This window comes from Coffea arabica, chromosome 1e (genome assembly GCF_036785885.1).
Source record: "Coffea arabica cultivar ET-39 chromosome 1e, Coffea Arabica ET-39 HiFi, whole genome shotgun sequence".
NCBI classification, from domain to species: Eukaryota; Viridiplantae; Streptophyta; class Magnoliopsida; order Gentianales; family Rubiaceae; genus Coffea; species Coffea arabica.
In genome coordinates, this window is record NC_092311.1 from 49,908,422 (window position 1) to 49,930,048 (window position 21,627).

The window sequence follows — 21,627 nt, forward strand, 5'->3', positions numbered from 1 at the left end:
GACAGATTTTTAGGCCCCAAAAAAAATTTATAAGTTATTTGATTAAACCCTATAATTGAATAAAAAGGTCAATTAATTTAATGAAAAGAGATATAAATAAATCTATGACTCCTTTAATTGGTTTAAACACTAATGCAACTGCCAATGTGGCCCAAGTGAATAATGGGGAGCCCATATCTTTCTTCTGTCCTTCACTAAGATAATTGAGCTAGGTGTTGGGCCAAACAAAATGACAAGCATAATTGGGCTAGGTGTTCAAGATCTAAATGTTAGTCCATTCAATATACGTATATATTTAAACAAAAAAAAAAAAGAAAAAAAAAAAAAAGAAAAGAAGAGGAGGAAGAAAAAGGCAATCGGGCATTTGCGGGGAAGGAAAAAAATTAGAGAAGGATGGAAGCAGGTAAAGCAGCTGGTACCGATTCCCGGGAAGAGAGTAGGATGATCAAAGTTAACGTGAAGTTCTCTGGACGGTCTATACCGGTGGAAATACCGTTGGACTCCACCGTCAGAGACCTCAAGTCCATCCTTCAACCCCTCACTAATGTCCTCCCTCGTGGCCAAAAGTTCATCTTCAAAGGTGTAAATTTGTTATTGGACGTTTTAAACAAATAATCCGATGCCTTTAATTCTTGAAGAAGTGTAATCGAGTCAATTCTTGAACTTTTTTTTTTTTGGCCGCGTATTATGATTTGCAGGGAAAGTTTTGGTGGATGAAATGACAATGAGGTCATCGGAAATTATCAATGGTTCTAAAATCATGCTCATGGCTACTCAAGGTCTACACCAAGGGGTATCTTTTGTCGATCACAATGCTTTATTATTCCATTTTAGCTATGTTTTGTCGATTGTCTCTGCTAATTTTGAAAGAGCTGATTCTAATGATTATGATGTAAATGTATAGGATGGCCCCATTAAGCAGGAAGCTCCGGCTATAGAGAAGAATTTGAGGAGGAGGACAAGTGAACTGCTGAAGGCAAACAAAGAAGTTTCTGTTCCAAAAAGCCAGCTCGAAAGATGGAAAGCTACTGGGATTATTGCACTGTCTGAGTGCAATCTGAAGGTGTTGAGGAACAATCTTTCTTCTTGTTGAATTAAGCTAGCACTACTGCTCCTGCTACTCTTGCCTTTCTTGATGTTTGTGTACTTAAAATGATTCGTGTTCCTTGATGCTTGTGTCCTATTTTCAAGAACAGTAAGTAAATTAGTGATCCTTCCAAATCTTTTGGGATTTATGTTGGTTCTGTCTGATTTTCTACTTGATTGTATTCAGTGAGAGTGCACGAGTTTGTTGTTTTTTCCTCTGTAAGTACTGAGCTAAATCAGTAGACCTTGTCCTTATAGTGAAGAGGAAAAACACGATAACTGATTAGTAAATTAAATCGTACCCTCTTCGCTGTTTGCTTAGTTTTCAGAGGTATCTAATGTAGCTATTCCAGCGTGCTGCTTATTATGGTGGATGCATAGTGATATGTTCCGAGTTAGCATTCTCACACTTATAGTTCATGGATTATCTCATTATTATTATTTTTTTTAATAATCTGCTGTACGGTTCTGTGAGCTCTGCGTCTCTGAATCTTTAGTTTGTTTGGTTGAGACCATGCTTAATATATTTTTGGTGACTGAAAAAGGCCATACCTGAGGAAGTCTGGATGTGTGGACCTTCCGCTAGACTCCTTGATCTTAGCCACAACTCGCTACTACAACTCCCAGATAAAATTGCCTGTTTGAGCTCCATGCAGGTTAGACAAAACTCTTTCAGTGGTTGCTCTTTACTAGTTATGTGAGGAACTTCTCCTCAATGTGGTTCTGATTTTGCTTTTATCTTCATCTAATTCTACAGAAACTGCTCCTTAATGCCAATGATTTATCAGATGAATTAATTAGCTGGGAAGGGTTAACCTCACTGAAGTCTCTTACCATTCTGTCACTGAATCAAAACTGGTACTGCAACTGACTTTTGTTGCAAGAAATTGGGTGGATTTTATTCACTTTATATGCTGGTTTACCTATAATCTAATAGTATGTGACAAATAACTTGCATTGGTGGTGAACATTCTTTGGATCTTTTAGTGCACTGTCACACTATCTACTTGTAAAATTTCACTGCTGCAAGGCTTTTAAGCTGGTAGTGTCAGATCTCAGAGTGCTTGCTTCTCCTGAAGCCTGACCAAATGCACTCCCCCTTCTCCAAAAAAAGGGGGCAAAAAAAAGCAGAGGGACAATGCTTTTGCCGGTTTCTATTTTGGTCTTTGCAATCTGTTGTTTAAGTGCTATCTAGTACTGATTTAGTATCCAGTAAATGCTATATAAGACAAATTTACTACTGTGCTGGAAGTTGTCCCTCATGCACTGGTGATATCTTTTATGATGATAATTTCACTAGCCATACAGAAATTGACTTGTAGTGCAGAGTGTTTGTTTTCTGTAAAATCCAATATGAAAGAAATCTATTTTTGGTCTATTAATGTCCTCCAAGTATTGCGTAAGTTTCATTTATCCTTGCCAGAGTACTTACGTATGTCATTGTGGTTGTGTGTGTTACTTTTTTCTTTTTCTTTCCATTCTGTTTTCCTCTTGGTTAGACATGCATGTGTGCTCTAGTTGGGCATTGTTAATATTATGTCATATTGAGTGCAGCATTATAACATTACAGGCTTTGGTTTATTTTCCATGTAGTTGAACTGCATCTGCGAGCCTCAACTATGTAGTTGCATCAATCCAGCTCATTATATTCACTTATTTTCTTTTGTTTCCTATGTAATATGATCAGTTTAGCAGTGCTGCCTTCTGCCATCGGGGCTTTGACGTCTTTGAGGCAACTTCTTGTTGAAAATAACAAGTTGACATGTCTCCCAACTGAAATAGGCCTTCTAACAAATCTTCAAACCCTGAAAGCAGCGAACAATAGGTAATGTGTGAAATAATTTACTTGTGAAATATCTGAATTTTATTCTTTTACTCGAACAATTTAACTCGTAAAGAAATTTATGGAGATAATTGTTTTTTCTTTCCTTCCGTAGTTTTTGGTTTTGTTGTTTCATGTTTTATTTACATGATTACGAATGCCATATCCTGAGCTTAGATGGTTGACTCTGACACTTCATTTGCTTTTTTCCCATATTGGAAGAAGTAGACAGGATTAGTTTCAAAAGAAAGCGTAAATATACCACTCAGTACTTTGAATTCTAAAGAACATATTTAATGCTAAATGCAGCATAAACGATATTCCTGCAAGCATAGGGGAATGCATTTCTCTTGTTGAGGTAAAAGTCTGCTTCGTCTCTACCAGTTTTTCTCTCATTTTTTCAATCTTTATTTTTTATTTTCTATTTATATTCTGTAAAGCCGTTTGCCAAGCCCAAATAACAAAGAAGTGTGGAGAGAGAGAGAGAGAGAGAGATGCAAAGTTTTTGTCTCTTACTGATCAGGCATTCAAGCTTTTCATGTTTCCTATGTTTGCTTTTCACGGTTCCCTATCTCGGAATCTCGTTGTTTGTTGTTCTGCAGGTTGATCTCTCATCAAATCTCCTGGTAGAATTACCAGAGACATTTGGGAATTTAAAAGATTTGAAGGTCTATCTGCTAGCCTTTGTTATCTTGGAATTTCTTTATTCTCGGATCCCTCTTTATTTCAAATTGGAAGTAAAAGTAAAATACGGAAGTACTAACATCTGGCCTTAATATGCTAAAAAGAGGGCAAGTAATGCAATTTATGTTATGCCAAAAAATGAATTTGATCTTTTTCAAGTATATGAATTTGGGATTTGCCCTTGTTCAGTGAAGCTTGTAGACGCTTTTAGAACTTCCAGATGTATCGGTAGATTGCCTTGCTATAAAGGATGGACAATGTTTCTTAAATTGCCGCGATAGTGACACTCTAGATTTGCTCCCATCTTTTTCTGTATTGCAGGCTTTGTATACAAGTAATAATGGACTGAGATCCCTCCCCAGTACCCTATTTAAAATGTGTAGCCAACTTTCGATTCTGGATCTGCATGGGACAGAAGTAACAATGGATGTTCTTCGCCAGGTTCTTTTTCTTCTCCAAATCATATGTGATTCAGATCCCCTCATTGTATTCAAATTTATGTATGAATCCATTTTGTTTCTTACAGTTTGAAGGATGGGATGATTTTGATAATCGCCGCCGCTTGAAACATCAGAAGCAGCTGGATTTCCGAGTTACTGGGTCAGCTGAATTTGATGAAGGTGCTGACAAGCGCTACTGAGCTGCTAGTTGAGACACTTGCCGGTTGGAGACCTACACAACAGTAACGTAGGAAAGTCATAGTCTGTCCATTCAAAGTTCTGAGCTGCCAACGGATTTTGTTGTCTGATGGTTCCAAGGCTGAGAGTATGAATATATACAATCACAATTGAACGCATGATTAATATCTACAAAATGGAACTACTAGTGAGTAATATCAACAACCATATTTAAAGTAGTATCATCTGATTCCTGCACTTTTCCTATTGGGGTAACAACCTTAATTGCGTGAGAGGCCCCCGCCCAACCTTGCATTTGCCTGCCGTGTCCAAATAAAAGAACGAAATTTGAGTTAAACCAAATAAAAGAACGAAAAAAAAAAGCAGCTTTTTTCGTGTTTTTGTTTTTGTCTGTACTCTGTTTCACCATCTTCTGTGTGGATTGCTTTTTTGAACACATATTTATCAATCAACAGCGTAGTGAGAGATTGCAAACTTGTTACTATTCGCTGAAACTTTTACATGCTTTTCATTACCCACAATGTTTTGTCGCCTGCAGAGTACCATGGAGAAATAATTGAAGCACAGTAATGTTTCAATGTCACTTAGCTCGCAGAAACACACATAGGAATAGAAATCCAAATGGTAAAGAAAGTAGCTCGCAGAAACACACATAGGAAGGCGAGATGAAACAAAGAAGCTCTTTTGAGATGCAAATAGGCAGACCACAGCCATAAAGGACATTCTCAAGGTCTCTGAATGAATAAAATTTTCTCTTCGTTATAACCAAGGCGAGGTCCAGAGATGGTCTTTTTCTTTCTTTCTTTCATTTTTTTAAAGTCTGGCCATACCTTTCACAAGGCCATGTAAAATTATACCAATTATTTTCGAATATTTATTTTGGAATTTCCTGAACTAATAAAAGAAGTTTGTTGAGAAATACTCCGTCCATCCCATTTTGATAGTTTTAATTTTTTTCGCAACTATGTAAAGTTATACCAATTATTTTTGAATATTTATTTTGAAAATTCCTGAACTAATAAAAGAAGTTTGCTGAGTAATACTCTCTCTATCCTACTTTAACAGTCTTGGTTTTTTTCTAGAACAATTTTAAAAAATTAGTTAACTTTGTTGAAAAAGTAAATATAGCCTAATATTTTTCTAAAATACCCTTACATTAATATATGAAGTGTCACTAATCACTATACCTTTACATTAATTATAATACCATTCAAGACATATATCAAAACAATTATTGGTGGAAAAGTTGACTGTATTAAATAAAGTAGGTTATATTTACTAATAACGAAATATATTAAATAATGGTATTTTAGAGAAATTAAAAGTTAACTATATTATTCAATTGGGAGGTGAACTATAATTTGAGATGGATGAAAAAGGAAAACAAGATTATCAAGTAGGATGAAGGGAGTAATCAACTTATGTAGGTGGAAGGAAGTATCATCTTGAAATTTCAGTTATTGAAGGATTCTCTTGTAATTTGCAAATTCTGCTTTTGTTTTAACAAAAAATTGAAGTTCTCTTACCAATTTTTTAGCATATATTTTTAATAAAAGATGGAAAGATAGAAACTTCTTACGATGGAAAGATAATTGAAGTCTAAATTATTATTATCTCACCTCCTACTCATTCTGCGATAGCTCATTTAAATTCTCTCATGGGATTAATTTATCCCTCATATGGGGAATTAATTCGGTTAGGTGTGATGTAATAATCTTATATATAAAAAGCAACCAAAATGGGATGATATGGGATTAATATTTCAATCTTGTATCATCTCATGAACTAAACAAATTCTAAAGCACGAATATACTTTCGGCTACCTAATGTATAGAGGCACTTGTGTAGTAACTATAATTTTCCTCATGTTTACCATAAATAAAATTAGGAAGTTTGTCTTAACAATAGAGACATAGTTTTGAATTATAATATAAACATGTGATAGTATATTTTAAATAATTATCATGTAATTTGAATCTCAAAATCTTAGAAGGAACCTAACAGTTTGAGGAGTGAAAGTGTCTGAACAATACACACACTGTCTATTTACTAATTCTCTATTATACTCACTCTCTCTTATAAAAGTTAAGAAAATATCCGTCCCTATGATCTCTGTTTTCGTAGTGTATTCTTTCTTTTCAACTTGAATGGTCATTAGTCTGCCAGGTGTGACAAGGAACCAGCGTTATTAAGACAGTAATGCAAACTTCAGTGCATCAATTAATTTATACAAACCAACAGCCCTTTGGATGATTGGCTACCACGAAAGACTTTTAAGTCTTGGTGGGATGAGAGGTCAAAGATTCAAACCTTACTTTCCATTAATGTGCCATTATATGTGATTTTTTTTAAGACGGTTGGCCCAATGTAGACTAGAGTAGGAATAGAAATAGCTCCATTTTTAAACTCGGATCGAACCGGGTGGTTCGACCGATCGAATCGAGAACTGACTAGTTGGCCGATCCGAGTTAATCCTAAAAACCGAAAAATCAAAAACTCGGTCAAATCATGTCAAAACCCGAGTTTGATCGGGTTTTGACCCGGTTTGACCGGAAAAATGAACCGGTCTCTTTTTTTTTTTTTCTTTTTTTGAAAGGTCAGAATATTTTTAATATGATGTTTTGATCCTTAAGTTGTTAAAAATTATTAACATACCTCAAATATTTCATACTTTATAAATGTTGTCTTAAAGTTTGGTGTTATTTTTCAATTAAGTCCATAATTTTAATTCTAAACTTGTTAATACTTATTAAATAATATAAATTGCTACTTGATTGCTCTAATTTATTTGTATTTTCTTATTTAATATATTTGAAACATCAAATATATATGAATATACCTTTATTAATATTAACATGTTATTAAGTATTTTACATATAATATTTTAATTTTTAAATAAATTTTATTTATGACGTCATCCGGTTCAACCTCTATCGAACTCGATTGAACCCATTGACCCCTGAGTTCGACCGAGTCGATATCCGGTCTGATTCTGAAAACATAGAAAAATGGGCCAGACTAGCTGATGCCGTCTGATTAAAAAAAAAAAAACTTGTTTACACCTAAGCTGTTTCATTGAGCACATATGAAGTTGGATAAAGAATTCACCTATACCTTGGTCAGGTAACCACCAGAAGGTTTCCATTATGAGTTGATTTTACATGATGGCCATTTGATGCGGCTTTTGCACCACACCAATTTTACCTGAAAATTTTGTTTTCTTTTGTGATTTAGTTCCTGGAAGTGTGCCCAAATCTTTAGACTAACTTCGAGCTTCAAATTTACCCGCTTCAAAGATTTGGGTGGAACGCTATAAAACAGCCGACATCCTTTTGGAATGACGCTGCCACCGGCAAACGTGCGGAAAATGTGATCCAGTCTACACAATTTTGGCTTTCAAAAATCCTGTAGAATAAATATAATTCGGGGACGCACTATAAAGTGGCGTTAACTTCTTGGACACAATGCGCGTCACTGTTTTTACATGATTCAACCTATTAGATGCATCTAACTACTACTGAATTCGATTATCGGCACGAAATACCTGCATGTAACAAAAAAAAAAACACAATCAAACAATCCCGCACAATAGACGAGCATAATCAAGAACGACAACAAAAGGGTGCGCAGCTCAAGTGTCCCAGCTGTAACATCTCATTCTGTATTTTATGCATGAAAGTTGGAAAATACTTGTACATGCAGCTGACTGATTCATCAGTAGACAGGAATTACATTTGCTTAAAACAAGTAGTCCTAACGAAAGTAAATGGACATGAGAGGGATGTCAATGTCATTATCTTCATCATCCTCGCAAGCTACTACAACATCCAAGTGACGGCGATATGCTGGAATCTCCACCTTGGCCACCTCCCTTGCCAGATCCACTACCTTCTTGTCCATTCGTTCTTTATGCCTAGGGAACATGCTGTTATAGAGCAAGCAACTTCCACACGAGATGCTATAAGCATTTAGGCCTTTGTCAGCAAGCCATTTAAGCAGTTCCCTCAAAGTAGGATTGTCCTTTATTATCCACCTGTCCCAAACAGTCCAGCTCATGTCCTGATGCTTGATAACCTTTGGCTGAACCGGTTCAGACATGGAGAAGAACGGCAGAGCTAAAGTAGCATACGTGTTGCGATAATCCTCTATCTTGTGTCCCCCATCTAGCACCTTGTAGAGCTCAAGGCAAACTAATCCAGTAGCCATTGCAGTGGACGTGGCAATTGCAGGAATAATCCTTCCAGCGATGAATTTGGCTTTCAGCTTGTCAACTTCAGGTATAGAGTAATTTCTTGCTCTCATGTTAGCCAGTGCTGCTATCACATCTATATGATAATTTGTATCGTCATCCTGAACATTTAATAACAATGTCAAACATCAGCAGGCACATATAGTTCAGATTGGATTCACATTCGTGACACTTGCTCCAATCTCATGGTAGTGCAAAACAAAAGTACAAATTCTCTAAGAGTGCAATCAAACAACAACTAGTAAGACAAATACTGATGCATGTGCCTGAGATGTTAAGGTCAACAGGTAAAATGCTTTCTAAGAAGTAAGATTGCACAGAAAGAAATGTAGTGTGTTAAATGAGACAGAGAGCAAAATAAACCTTCTCAAACTGAATTGGTTTCATCCTATATCCTGGAGTTAGGTTCTTCCGAAAATGCTCCAGCTTCATTATTAATTCATTGATGACAGCAGCGTCATCTATTGAAGCAGTAGAGAGACTTGTAGCCTTTTCATCTGTCACAATTTTCACATCTTTCTTTGGCTGAAAGTCGGGAACCATGACTTTGTTTACAGCTTCAGCCAGTTTCTTTGGGTTCTGGGCCCAGTCAGGGACAGGAATACCAAATGTCTCAGCACGCAGTATGGATGCTGCCATGATGAAGTGGAGATGACTTGGATCAGCATCAGAGAACTGGAGGGGTTGAGGGAACCGTTTGGGGGCTGACCAGAATGGTGCTCCAGTACTGGTTGCAGCATCTTCAGGGAAAGTAAAAATCAACTGTTTCACACGGTTGGAAAAATAATCTTCAAACCTACAGATACAGATTACCAGTCAGAAACCGCAAACAGAACAAGGCACTAATTCTATCCTCACAAATTTGAAAAGGGACAAACTAAAATGACATGAAGCATTACTTGAGTCTAGCCCATGTAATACAATCTTGGAATGTTTCACATCTTTCCCTGTTGAGGCACTCAATAACACGTTCCAAATTGTCCCTGGCCTGCGCATCACCAGCATTTCTCATTGCAGATGTATATTCACTTGGATTTGAAAGGTAAGCATTCACCTCGGCTGGTGTTTTTTCAAGCAGGCCCTCAAACTCTGATCTGGCCCAGGTCAAGCAATGGTCAATGTTGTGGGGGAATGAATGCACAGTGCACATAGGTGCCTGTTTCTCCGGAGGATCCCTTGATGCACCATAGTTCTCAGTCAAGTGGGGAATGACCATTTGAGTATTGCACTTGGCACCAAGAGTACCAGACTCTAGAAGTGGCTTCTGGAAATACAAACATCTCTGATCAACATAAAGCCTGGCATTGACATTGTCAAGGGCATTAATAACAAGAGTCAAGTTCTCCCAAAAGGTGTCATCAAACACATTCTCTGTCTCAGGGCCAACACGATTCTGCAATGCTTCAATGTGAAGGCGAGGATTTATTGATGCAGCAGATGAAGCGGCAACGGTTGATTTGGCCTGGCCAATGTTCCAGTCGCGGAACAAGAATTGCCTACTAAGGTTACTCTTCTCTATAACATCATCATCTGTGACTGTTAACTTCCCATCACTGCCGCAAGAAACTCCCATTAGAGCCAAATTCTTGAGGAATTCACAACCCAGTGCACCAGAGCCTACAACAAAAACTTTAGCATCTTCTAGCTTTTTCTGGAGTTTAGCACCAAAAACTGAAATCTGGGCATCATAACGAGTGTTCAATGGCTTGAAATCACTAGCTTCCAATGGCTCAGTGGGAAGAGACTCAACAGAGTCAAAGTAGAAGAACTGAATCAACAAAGGATAAAGTGTCCATTAGCTCATAATAAACGAGGTTTAGAACGTTGACTTGTTCACCCAAAAAAAAAAGAGGAGCAAGAATTGGAAAAAAAAAAAAGGAAAGGAGAGATTTGCAGGTGCTCATGTTAAAGATTGATCATAGAAATACAAGACCCTTACAAAATTATCCAGTAAGAGGACATGAATTAACAAATACAAATTATATTACCTGCAAAAGAGGATGAAACTTTCCAGAGCATGCCTTGACAACCTCCTGACCAACAATACCACCAAACATGGCAGCCATGGGATTCAGAACAGCTCGGGCACCAAAGGCAAAATGCTGCAAAAGTTTTGGGTTGATATCTTCCAGTTTCCCATCCCCTAGTGCTTCATTTAAGTCTCTGGCAATAGATATAAGCTTATTAGCATCCTCCTCTGAACCTGCAACAGGGAGGCGTCCATGCCCAGCCACAAACTTGTCTAGTGCTATAAAGGCCAAATGCAAAAGAGGCGGGCGATCAAACTTGGAGAAATCACTAAGAAGAAAATCACCAGGATCTTTTAGTGCTTCTCTCAGTGGTTTGAAGTTCAAAATCTTGGGTTGCTTCACCTGAGTTACAATGCCACCTCTCTCATATGGACCAAAATTAGTAGTATCCTCCTCAAGGATGAATGAATAAGGCCTTGTACTTTTTATCTTTCTTGGCTTTCCATCATTAAGTTCTGTCATGCCTTTAATTTCTGAGAACACAACAAGATCCCCATCCTGAAACTCAAGCCTTTCATCGTCCACACATGACACCATAGCTGGATTATCATTGCTGATAGAGGCAATAATACCAGTATGAGGCTCCTCACCATCAACATCAACCACAGTGAACTCAGGGCCAAAATCACAGAACACATTGCCAAAAAGGCCTCGCACTTCAGTCTTTATAAAAGCAATAGGAGGTTGATGGTTGTGACAAAAATCATTGAATTCAATTGCCTTGTCTAAGCTGATATCAGTAAAAACTACAGCCTGTGCCAGTCATATACATAAATGGTCACTTCATTGTCAAATAACAAGTATCTGAATGATTCTAAAAAATCTATAATAATAATAACAATAGAAAATAAAAACTACTGCAGAATGTGTCAATGTATGGTCAATGTATGCACCAACAGAAAAATCAGCTTAAGAATTCAAAAAATTCATGAACAAAACAACTCCACCAGGAAAGACCACTTAAGCTCCGTATGACATAAGATGTATAAGTATCTAAAAAAGAAATCACCAACCCAAAATCCATAAAACCTAGCAAAAGATAAGCAAGTTACCTACAGAAATATCATGAATTGAACACCAATCACAACTCAAATACTGTGCTAATCTAATCAGCTGAAAGGCATATGCAATTATGTCCTGTTAGACCACCTATGTAGCACTAGTTAAATGGTCCTAAACCAATCACATCTTTACATCAGCAGACAGCAATGCTCTGAACAAGGGATAAACGGGGGATCATGAGCACAATATAGTAATGCATGTCATATGCAAAAAGTGCAGTAAGATATAGCAGACACCTATATGTTGCACCAGTAATCCCAATTTATACCCAGGATTAATGTAATGCTCATGTACTTAAATGACAACAGGAAAAAAAAATTGGGACTGATAGACAGTCCACAATGCCATGCAAGGCAACACAAGAACCTCAGACAGCACAACTGCCCATCACACAACACATAACAAGAAGACAACATGCTTTAAAGATGGATATCTCTTCCAAAACTAACAAGCACATGGGGTAGTTATTAACGAAACATTGAGTGTTGATATCCTTCAGAGACCAAATTATTTAATTCTACCAATATATTTCCTGTGCACCAAACAAAGCATGCAAACCAAAAAACATTGAAAGATAGGGGCACCTGAAAAATGGAAAAAATTGATCTAACCAAATAAAAGAAGCAGAATGGTCATCTCATTCTAAAAAAAGCAATCCACTGGCTTGTCATTAAAATTAATATTAATAAACCTGTTACTTCGATATAAATACGGATGAAGTAGCTGACAAGTAAAAACAGAACAAGTACCTGGAAATCAGAAAGTTGTTCTTTAGTCAATTGAGTTGAAAGAGCCGTAACTACTACAGCATTGTTAAGCTCCTGTAGCTTTTGAACAGAAGCAAGTGCCCTGTTTTTACTGATATCATTCTCTGTAAAAACAAAATTGCTGGACAGATCCCACAAATCCACTGATCCTTCATCATGTAACGTCACAGACTTCACACCAGCAAGTATAAGGTTCTTTGCTGCAGTTTATTAGAGTAGAATCATTAACTTTCCTTTTTTGATAATGCAAAAAGTAGAACTGTTACCCGACATTATCTATGAAATCAGAGTGCAGATGAATAGCCAGGTCTTCTCCCAAAAATAACTATGCAAGTACAGTCACGAAACAATCAGACCAAAACCTAACCAAAAGAAAGTCTCAAAAGGCTGGCAAATTTGACTAGATAATATCAATTCTGATTTACATGTCAGCTAGTTAACCAAAGGTTTAACTCCTAACACCTTAAAGGACCAACTGTGGTCAGTCAATTGCATGTCCCAATAGTATTTGTGTAATAACAATTGAAGAAGACTTGAAAGTTTATAATAGAACAACTGAATGTAAAAATTCTTAACCACATCTCCAATAACATAAATTTCATCCATAACAGATCTTAAGTATTCTGAATCATTGGTTAAGCTACATAATGTTATCGCCCACTTGTAATACACACTGAACATATCACATGGAAGGGGAAAGCAGTAAAGCAACAGCAGAGAAATAAATTGATAGATACACAAGAGGTAGCAAACTGTGCTCAAACTCACGGGCTTTTGACTTAATCCAATACCATACAATAGAGTAGCAAAAAAAATAATAATAATAACATTAATCAGAAGACCATTAAAAGATCTAATATTAACAACTGGACCAATTCCAGGACATTTCAGAGCATTCCAGAGTGGAGAAAATAGTCCTTACCAATTTCAGCACCGAGGCCTTGCATCCCGGAGACAAGAACATTCGAGGCGAAAAGCCGCCGCATGGTCTCGCGACCATACACGGCAAGCTGCCGGCTGTGGAGATCTTCATCAATATCATGCGGATTACCGTCATCAAAGGCCATCTCAGTCAGTGACCGTTCACCGCTGTCCTTACCGTTACTGGAACTCCCTAAATCAGCACCGGAGCCGCTAATTTTTACTTCGCCGCCGCTGGTAGTGGTCTTCTCGGTCGACGTGGAAGAAACCGAACCTTCGATCCGAAGCTTCTTGAGAACGCTCTCCCTATCGCAACTGCTACTGCTACCAAAATCAATTTTGTCGTCGCCTCCGTCAACTGCCTCGCCTTCAACAGTTCTCTTTCTAGGAAGCATATAGTGCAACAAGCTGCTGAACGGTCCACAATTCCCCATCAAAACAACAATCAATATAATTATCGTCAAACAAACAGGTAAAAAAGCAAGATCGGAGGATTTAGAAAGCAAAATTCCAATAAAAACAGGTGAAACAACACCGACGATGAACCCTAACCCTAGCCTGGTAAATAGTGCCATCTTTTGGTAGATTCCAAGTAGAAACTATGAAGAAACGAAGCTTAATTAATGTAATCAAAGCATAATGGAGTGAAGAAAGAGGGAGGGCGTACCAGATTGGAGCTGCGGAGAGGGAAAGAATGGAATCTCTGCTAATGAAAGTTTTTAGAGAGAGAAAGTAGCGGAGAAATGAGCATTAGTAGTGAGAGAAAGTGGTATTCGGAGTGGGGATTGGTTATGGAATATGGAACCAGTAACTTGGAGAAGAATTTTCCTGAAGGGGGTAGTGAAAGAAGGGAGGGAGGAAGGGTATTTAAGGATTTGCGTTAGTCCGCCCTAGGGTTTGGGGCAGGGGACAGGTGCCAAGCCAAACGGCCCTATTCTGAGGAGAGTTTGGGTACATGCTTCTTTCATCATTTGATGTCTGTTTCAGAGAGAGAGATAATAGAAGAGAGAAAGGAGACGGGGAAAGATGGAGGTCAGTACTGACAAAAACGCGGAAGGAGGCGCTGTTGCGTCCGTTTTGCGTACGTGCTGATTCGGCGTCGTCGGGGATCTGTTAAACGGTGGTACGACGTCGTTTTTGCGTTCTTTGAGTGATTTTCCTTTTTCTCTTTTCGCTTTTTTGGGATCCATAATGCATTGAGTGGATCGCTATTGTCTTATGTGTATGTGTGTTTTGATAGGAGGTTATTTGAAATATTTTTTAAAAAAATTATTGTAAGACCTTTTTGATGTAATATGTATATATATATAAGATAAAAAATATTTTAAAAACATATTTATAATGCAAACAGATAAATTGTGCAAATAATAAACCCTGTTGTTGTTGCCATAAATGTCCCATGAAATTATAATAACACTACCCGGGGAAGTATAGAAATGAAATTATTGGAATATGGGTTATTTCTATCAAATACACATATTCACATCCAATAGTATTTTGAGCGATTCGTATTTATAGTTTACTTGTTACGGTGCTTGGACTTATTTGGTGAAATGCCCATTCCACCCTTTGCTGTTCAAGGACGGGAGAGGTTAAATATCCTCTACTCGTAATTATTGATGGGTAGGGCTCGAAGAGTTGGATCAAACTGTGCCTCTTGCAATCAATTACAAGAAAAATTTACGAGGTTTGGCATTTACCAAGGGAAAGACTTGTAGCACCTTTGAAATTCCAAATTTGACAAACAAACTAAATTTTACAAACTCTTCACTTTGCTATGACTTATTGTTTGGACCGTAGTTTTTTATGAACATATTTTTGAAGTACATTTTTATCATACATACATCAAATCGCTCGCCATAGAACAATTATTTTTTCAAAAAAAAACTTTTTAAAAGAGTAATCCAAACCGACATTTACGTATTAGTTGCGATGACTAATGACTAATATTAGGTTGACGTGAAACTTTGGAATGGGCCACAAAATGTTGTTGTTTGGGTTTGTCTTTGAACTGATATGGGCCACAATATGAGCAACGAAGTTTCTGGCAAAGGATCTTCCAAGTTTGTCGATTCTACTGTGTGCGTGTCTATATATATATATATATATATATGCGTATACCTTTTTTTTTCGGGGTAGTCATATTGCTAATTTCTGACATCGACCCAACATGTGGTTCAACAAACATTTGCAACATTTTCGTAGAAATACCGACTCTCTCTTCTTTTCTTTTTTTTTTTTAATTAATTGAAAGTTAAGAATGGAAAATATGTTTGTCTACTGCATGACCACAAGCTTTTGAAACTGGGGGTAAATCTTTGTCATGTGGGAAGACAGGCTCAAAGCCCTTGTATTGGTTCTTGGATCAGAGGTCCAAACTCCCAAAAATCCCCAGACACCCATTTTGCGGGATGCATGTCTAAATCATTGTGCATTTTGTGTGTGTTTGCGTACGAGTCGTTGGTATCGGTATACAAACTCTGGAATTGAGCAACTCCCCTTTTACCGCGTCTTTGTTTCTTTTTTACACGGCAAATAGCGTCATTAAATGATAAAAAGAAAAATTCAATCAATTATTTTTCTTATGAATAGAGACAAACTAAAAATCTAGCAAACTGAAGTTGTTTAATCAGCACGAAACACAAATTCCCGATATCAAGCAAGTCGCCAGGCACGAGATCTTTCTTATTTTGATTAGAGCACTTGCTTTTTCAAATCCATTAGAGCATTTTTTGATCGAATACTAAAGAGATTTTGGATTATAACAAATGAACTGCGTATGAAAAGTATATATTGCTTCCAGAGTTCCATCTAATCCAAATCTACCGATTAAAGGAAAAACCGTTCCGATAATGCAACTTATGCATAATCAAATTCTTCTTCAAAGTTTGACTACAATCTTCAACTGTCGTCAAATAGCATCTGGTATAAACTCCATTGGACATTCAAAGTTCAAAGCTGCTTCCAACTCAATCCACTGTACTTTGGTCCAGTTAACCTATCAAAAGCTACAATTGCAGGAATAAAAACACGAGTCAAGAAGACGATTGTACATGGGCATATTGGCTTTTTCCTTAGCACGTGCACCCTGATAGATTAGGTTAATCATGTGCTATAAAGCCGTCCAAATTAAACTTCCGTTTCTAGCAGGGGTTAATTACTGCGCATCCTAGACAGCTATGGTAGGCTGGAGAATACATATGATGTTGTTGAACGTAGGGGCTGCAAATTGAACTCAAACTTAAAGATATTTAACTCGTTAGCACGCGAGTTAGTTTGATATTTTATATATATGTATATATATATATACATATATATATTATTTTTTTACTTTAATAATAAAATTACATATATATCTCTAATATTTTATTATTTATTAAAAAATTATTATTTTATTTATTTTTCAAAAATAAAATAATTAATTTTTTTAAACTCGAGGTTGAGCTTTATATTTTGAACTCGTCGATCTCGAGTTCGATTTTGAGCTTCATAAAACTATGTTCAAACCAAAACTCGACTCACTCGTGCCATGCTTGAATTGCTTGTTTCCGTCGGAAAATATTGTCGTTTTCCGTGATCACATTTCCCTATCACCTTTTTCCCTCACATATATCAAATCGCTACAGTAATTTTTCCATGAAAAATGACGGAAAATGCAATCCAAACACAACCTTAGTCATTTGCGCCCCTAGTTGAGGGGACCAACAACAACAACATTTTTCATCCTCTAGCTAGCCTCCCCAAACCAAGAAATAACTTCTAAAATGAATCATAGGTATCCTAAAATGAAGCGTCCAACATGAGTATTCGAGTTCTATATTAATAACTTCTAATAATCGGAGCCTAAAATGCGATTTCTCTAGTATATCTATCAGGCATCTCAGCATATACTCCTGTAAGATATCTTGTACAAGCAAGTACATTAGGATGGCTATATCATTTTTTGATGAAGAACATTAATTGTTATCACAGTCGTTAACATGATGCATGAATTAATAATGTTGATAAAATTTCAGAGAAATGAGGACGCTTGGAAGGGCAATTGTTCCAACACTTGGTCATCAGAGTGCGTAGGATTGGGGGGCAGTCTTTTGGGATATCAGGTCTAAGCCCACAGGCAGCTATTCCAACAGCAGCTTGAACCGGTGAATAAGCGGAATATGCCATCTCACCACTAACCATTTCCCATATAACCATGCCAAAGCTATACACATTACTCATCCATGTCTCACTAACACACTCAGGGTCACCTGCAATGATCTATCATGACAACCAAAAAAAAAAAAAAAGGAAAAAAAAACATAATGTTAGCAAACATCATAATCTTTAATTGACTTTCGTATTTGCATCACATATAAAATCACTGAAAATGAAAGCCTTTCTAATCCATCAAGGTTTGGTGTGGGGTAAAGAACTAATAAAAGTTTGTTTATGATTACTAGGTTTGGTCATTTTTGTCTTCTCTTTGTGCAATTTTCCTTGGTAAAGTCCATATCAAGGAAGAGTGGCAGACAACTTCAGCAAAGTTTACTTCAATTTAAAACCATCACGTGATATAAATCCTTCAATAGTTGAATACAGAAAAAATGAGAACTTCTGGGTATAACATTCCTTTTCTCCCTCCCAATAATAAGGGATAACATTCATTTGTAGAAGGTTAATGTGGATGAAAAGCATCCAATACTATGACTATAAGGAGCCAAGGAAGCTTTTGGCCAACCACACAGCCTCCACAACTAATGAAAGTGGAAATAAAGCTAGATTAAAGAAACCTTTTTGTTCTCAGTAGAGCACTATAGATATCCTGTCCAAGGTAAAGCTATAAAGGCAAAGAATAATTTTTAGGTGTGAAGCAAAATAATTATGAAGACAAGTTACGCATGCTCACGATGATGCTCCTAATTATTGGCATAAAATATCGAAGAAACAGCATATCATGAGAAGCACATCCAACAAAACTCTAAATTATTGTAAATGCACCATTATTATACTCCTATCCTTTAATTTTACATATATCTAATGATAATACAGAAGTCCAAAAACCATAATTTGTAGGAGATCTTCATCTCGTACAAATTCAATTAGCCAAAAAATGCTACATGAGATGAGAGATTGAATCATCTACTCTGCGAATGAACAAAGGAGTAAAATTTAAGTGACATGGATAGAGGATGTGATCAACCAACCTCAGGAGCTAGCCACCTATAGCCATCAGTTTCATACTCCATAGGTTCACCACCACTCCTGCAAACTGTAACTATTCCCATGTCTCCCAAGCAAGCATTTCCCTGTTTATCAATCAGAATCCTTTGTGTATTAAGGTCTCTATATGCTACACCATGATCATTCATAAACTTGATTGCTTCCCCTACATCAGCAGCAATCCTAATAAGTTCTTTAATTTGAAGTCTCTTTTTCTTCAGAATCAAATCATGAACTGATCCACCTTCCATTAGTCTAGTCACAACACATAAGCCATGATTTTCATGAATACAAACGCCATAAAATTGCAAAATTTTCTTGTGCCCACATGTCATCAACTCCAATAAATCTTCCCTAAGCTCAAAGTCAGCTGCAGTCCCCTTGTCGCACCCCTTCAGCCTCTCAACTCCCACCCTTTTCCCCTTGTAAACCCCCTTAAACGAATTAGGCCCAATCTGATCGGTAAACTCAAGACCATCCGTGTTCAGCAGCCACTTCCCAATCTCATTCCCACCTGCTCTCAAAGTCTGCCACTCATCAACTGAAACCATGATAGAACTATTTGGTAAAGGCATTTTCAACTGAATCTCAGGGCTTGAACTTTCAATTCCATTTCTATGATCCTGCTCCCGGTTATCTTCATCCATCTCTCCGAACTCTCTACATCCAATATTCTCCTTCTGACTGCCGCAAAGCCTAAATGGGAGCTTCATGGTAGTACCTTTAGCTTTCTTTAGAGACAATTTGAGTGCATTTTCTATCCGCGTTTTGAACAACTTTTGTAGCCCAGAATGAACCAAAAGTATAACAATTCCCAAAGTGAAATCCTTCCTCTCAAATATCTGAACTTTCTTGCAACAAATTGAAGCATTATCAAGCGCCCCTGACATTGCTGGCCATGAAATTGAAGATTTAGAAGCAAATATCAGCTTAAATACAACTGAACCACTAACTTCGTTAACAGACACTTCTTGTATCGTTATCGCTGGATGGTCCTCCTTTATCGCTTGCTCGATCAATTTCATATGCAGAAATACATCCTTCATCTCGAATCCAGCTTGTGCATAGCTAAATGTCAAAATGACACGATTAATCAGAAGAACAAAAAAAAAAGAAAAAGAAAAGAAAGGAACCAATCAAAATCCCAAAAGCAATGAGCGATCGATGTTCTACAATGATAGCTCGGAAACTCCGTCTATGTGATACTAATTTGAATTATCGCATAAATTCCAAACACGTGATGTGAGACAGGACATCCAAATGACGTAGATATTCAGAGTACAATCTTGGGAAAACATGCAAGAAACTTGAAAAACAAATAGTACTATAAGAATTGGTTGAGCTTGGTGTACCTTATTGGTAAAGAATCGTAATGTTTGCGAATATTGTTAACGAGCTTTTGTGGGAGCTGACTACATGGATAAACTTGAGTTAAGCTTCGCACAACATTTGCCCAAATCTGTTTTCGGCAGCTTTCGGGTCCACCCCATTGTGCTGAAAACGCGGGCTGGCGGGCAGAGTCGAGGTTGAGGGAATTCTTGAGCGAGGCAATGGCTTCAGACACGTTGCGGCTTAGCCTCTGCAGCCGCTTCTGCATTGCGGAGGATTCTTTAATACCATCACCAGTTGTAGTGGCGGAATTTGCGGTCTCCGGTGAAGCTTCGGATCGGTGGTGCGTTTTCATTAAGACTACTTGCTCCACCATGTCCTCGTCCGTGCTGGCTCGGCTCGACCAGCACTCTAAAGCTGCAGCCATGTTTAAAGTTTGGATTAATTTCAGCTAGCTAGCAATGGCTGACTAACGTTGCTCAGTTTCAGCTTTCATGGTTCTGTACCGTTTGACATGCAAGTATAAATGGAGAATGAAAAGAAGGCGATTTGGGGCCCGGGGAGAGGGGGCTGGGAGTGGGTTGTTTCAGTAATTGAGAGAGCGGTGAAGGACCGCGAGGAGTGTGTGAATACGTGTGTGATGATGGAGGCCGCGAGATGCTTTGGGATCATCATCATGATTCGTATTGATGTGTGTGTGAGATTTGAGAAGCATTTTATGCGATGTCGTTGGAGAATGGGGCAGTTTTACGAAAGTGGGTCCATTGGTTTTCTTTAAAACTTGCATTACGGGCCCACCTCGTTCTAGCTGTTGATCCGTCGGGTTGGAAGATGAAGATCCAGCCCACCGATACTTGCGGTAGATCGGTGGAAGGCTGGAAGCTGGATAGAGCCTCAAAGCCTTGATGACTTATGAATATTGTCCACTAATGGCCCCAAAATCTTCCACACGCAAAGGCGCAAAGAACAAACGAGCTGCTTCATTTTTTTTTTGTGTCCTACCTTGCCATCTAATTCAATCCTCTCTCTCTCTCTAAAAAAAAATGGTCTTAATCATATTAAATTATGCTTAGATTTGTTGTTATTTTATTCTTGGTGGAACTCAATATGGGATTTTTTAGTATGAATCAAGCTAGAATGGACATTTGGCAAAAGTCGAGTTCAATTAGAGGTTATGAGTTTATTAAGTTGAATTACGAACGAACATTGCATAGCAAAAAATGGGCATTTGCTAAATGGAGGTTTCTAATTTTATTATAAGTTGAACCTACAAACTTAATGATTCGTATTTAATTTGACGATTCAAAGAGTTGACGAGTCAATATTGATTTAGTCACTCTTAAATATTTCATTTATTAACAAAATTTACATAAGGAATCAAGTGTTGTTCCAATAAGATCACCACTACAACCGTTATTTCAAAGGAAGCAAGATTATAATAAAGATAAATACAATCGCGGTTCTTATGTTTAAACGCTAAAACCCAATTTTTTTTGTTGTCTTACAATTTTAGCAATTTTTGTAGAAAAGTTTTGGTCACCCAAATAATAATATGATAAAAATGTAGGACACTTTACACGAGAATTGACTAAGTAGTTGATAACTAAACTACTACTGTTGATGTGCTATAAGCGAGGGGAACAAAAGAAGTGTAATGCTCTCTCAAATTGACAACTTATAAAATAGTGCTGGCATGTTAGAGCACAAGAGCGCTATTGCAATTTCTAAATTTTTTAAACAAAGTCAGCACAATACCTTTTCCTTTTTTTTTTTTTTTTGTAATTTTTGGAACCTCTAACTCAGCGTACGAGAGACTCTAAGAAGGTCTTCTTAGCCA

At 37.3% G+C, this 21,627-nt stretch overlaps 3 protein-coding genes across 6 annotated transcripts; 1 reads left to right on the plus strand and 2 right to left on the minus strand.

Annotated features, from left to right (window-relative positions):
- The first annotated feature begins 312 nt into the window (after positions 1-312).
- LOC113711504 (LRR repeats and ubiquitin-like domain-containing protein At2g30105) lies at positions 313-4,451 on the plus strand. Of its 2 annotated transcripts, XM_027234668.2 has the most exons (10): positions 313-580; positions 699-793; positions 905-1,063; positions 1,632-1,742; positions 1,844-1,944; positions 2,774-2,911; positions 3,218-3,266; positions 3,511-3,576; positions 3,914-4,033; positions 4,119-4,451. In XM_027234668.2, exons 1-10 carry the CDS (start codon positions 394-396, stop codon positions 4,230-4,232), a joined length of 1,140 nt encoding a protein of 379 aa, XP_027090469.1. In that variant the 5' UTR covers positions 313-393; the 3' UTR covers positions 4,233-4,451. The 2 variants fall into 2 exon arrangements, with proteins under 2 accessions (XP_027090469.1, XP_027090474.1); XM_027234673.2 differs by lacking the exon at positions 3,511-3,576.
- A 3,415-nt stretch (positions 4,452-7,866) lies between these two features.
- On the minus strand, positions 7,867-14,098 carry LOC113711536 (ubiquitin-activating enzyme E1 1). Of its 3 annotated transcripts, none has more exons than XM_027234702.2 (7): positions 13,927-14,098; positions 13,261-13,670; positions 12,321-12,538; positions 10,468-11,262; positions 9,379-10,247; positions 8,843-9,275; positions 7,867-8,580 (listed from the first exon to the last, which is right to left on the minus strand). In XM_027234702.2, the coding sequence occupies exons 2-7, from the start codon at positions 13,652-13,654 to the stop codon at positions 7,984-7,986; spliced, it is 3,306 nt and encodes a 1,101-aa protein (XP_027090503.1). In that variant the 5' UTR covers positions 13,655-13,670; positions 13,927-14,098; the 3' UTR covers positions 7,867-7,983. The 3 variants fall into 3 exon arrangements, with proteins under 3 accessions (XP_027090503.1, XP_027090508.1, XP_027090498.1); XM_027234707.2 differs by having other exon boundaries at positions 13,261-13,667; positions 13,927-14,096; XM_027234697.2 differs by lacking the exon at positions 13,927-14,098 and having other exon boundaries at positions 13,261-13,897.
- Positions 14,099-16,903: 2,805 nt separating this feature from the next.
- LOC113711555 (uncharacterized) lies at positions 16,904-20,458 on the minus strand. Its single transcript, XM_027234716.2, has 3 exons — positions 19,814-20,458; positions 18,446-19,529; positions 16,904-17,519 (listed from the first exon to the last, which is right to left on the minus strand). The coding sequence occupies exons 1-3, from the start codon at positions 20,215-20,217 to the stop codon at positions 17,235-17,237; spliced, it is 1,773 nt and encodes a 590-aa protein (XP_027090517.1). The 5' UTR covers positions 20,218-20,458; the 3' UTR covers positions 16,904-17,234.
- Between the last annotated feature and the right edge of the window lie 1,169 nt (positions 20,459-21,627).

Bases quoted from the DNA above. Each gene is read 5' to 3' on its own strand.
- LOC113711536 (XM_027234697.2), bottom strand. From the start codon at position 13,834: ATGGCACTATTTACCAGGCTAGGGTTAGGGTTCATCGTCGGTGTTGTT. The intron at 10,248-10,467 runs GTAATATAATTT...TTGTTGATTCAG, and splicing joins AGTTTCATCCTCTTTTGCAG to TTCTTCTACTTTGACTCTGT. The intron at 9,276-9,378 runs GTAATGCTTCAT...CTGTATCTGTAG, and splicing joins ATTACATGGGCTAGACTCAA to GTTTGAAGATTATTTTTCCA.
- LOC113711504 (XM_027234668.2), top strand. From the start codon at position 394: ATGGAAGCAGGTAAAGCAGCTGGTACCGATTCCCGGGAAGAGAGTAGG. The intron at 794-904 runs GTATCTTTTGTC...GTAAATGTATAG, and splicing joins CTCAAGGTCTACACCAAGGG to GATGGCCCCATTAAGCAGGA. The intron at 1,945-2,773 runs GTACTGCAACTG...TAATATGATCAG, and splicing joins CTGTCACTGAATCAAAACTG to TTTAGCAGTGCTGCCTTCTG.
- LOC113711555 (XM_027234716.2), bottom strand. From the start codon at position 20,217: ATGGCTGCAGCTTTAGAGTGCTGGTCGAGCCGAGCCAGCACGGACGAG. The intron at 19,530-19,813 runs GTACACCAAGCT...TTTGACATTTAG, and splicing joins TACGATTCTTTACCAATAAG to CTATGCACAAGCTGGATTCG. The intron at 17,520-18,445 runs GTTGGTTGATCA...TTGTCATGATAG, and splicing joins ATAGGTGGCTAGCTCCTGAG to ATCATTGCAGGTGACCCTGA.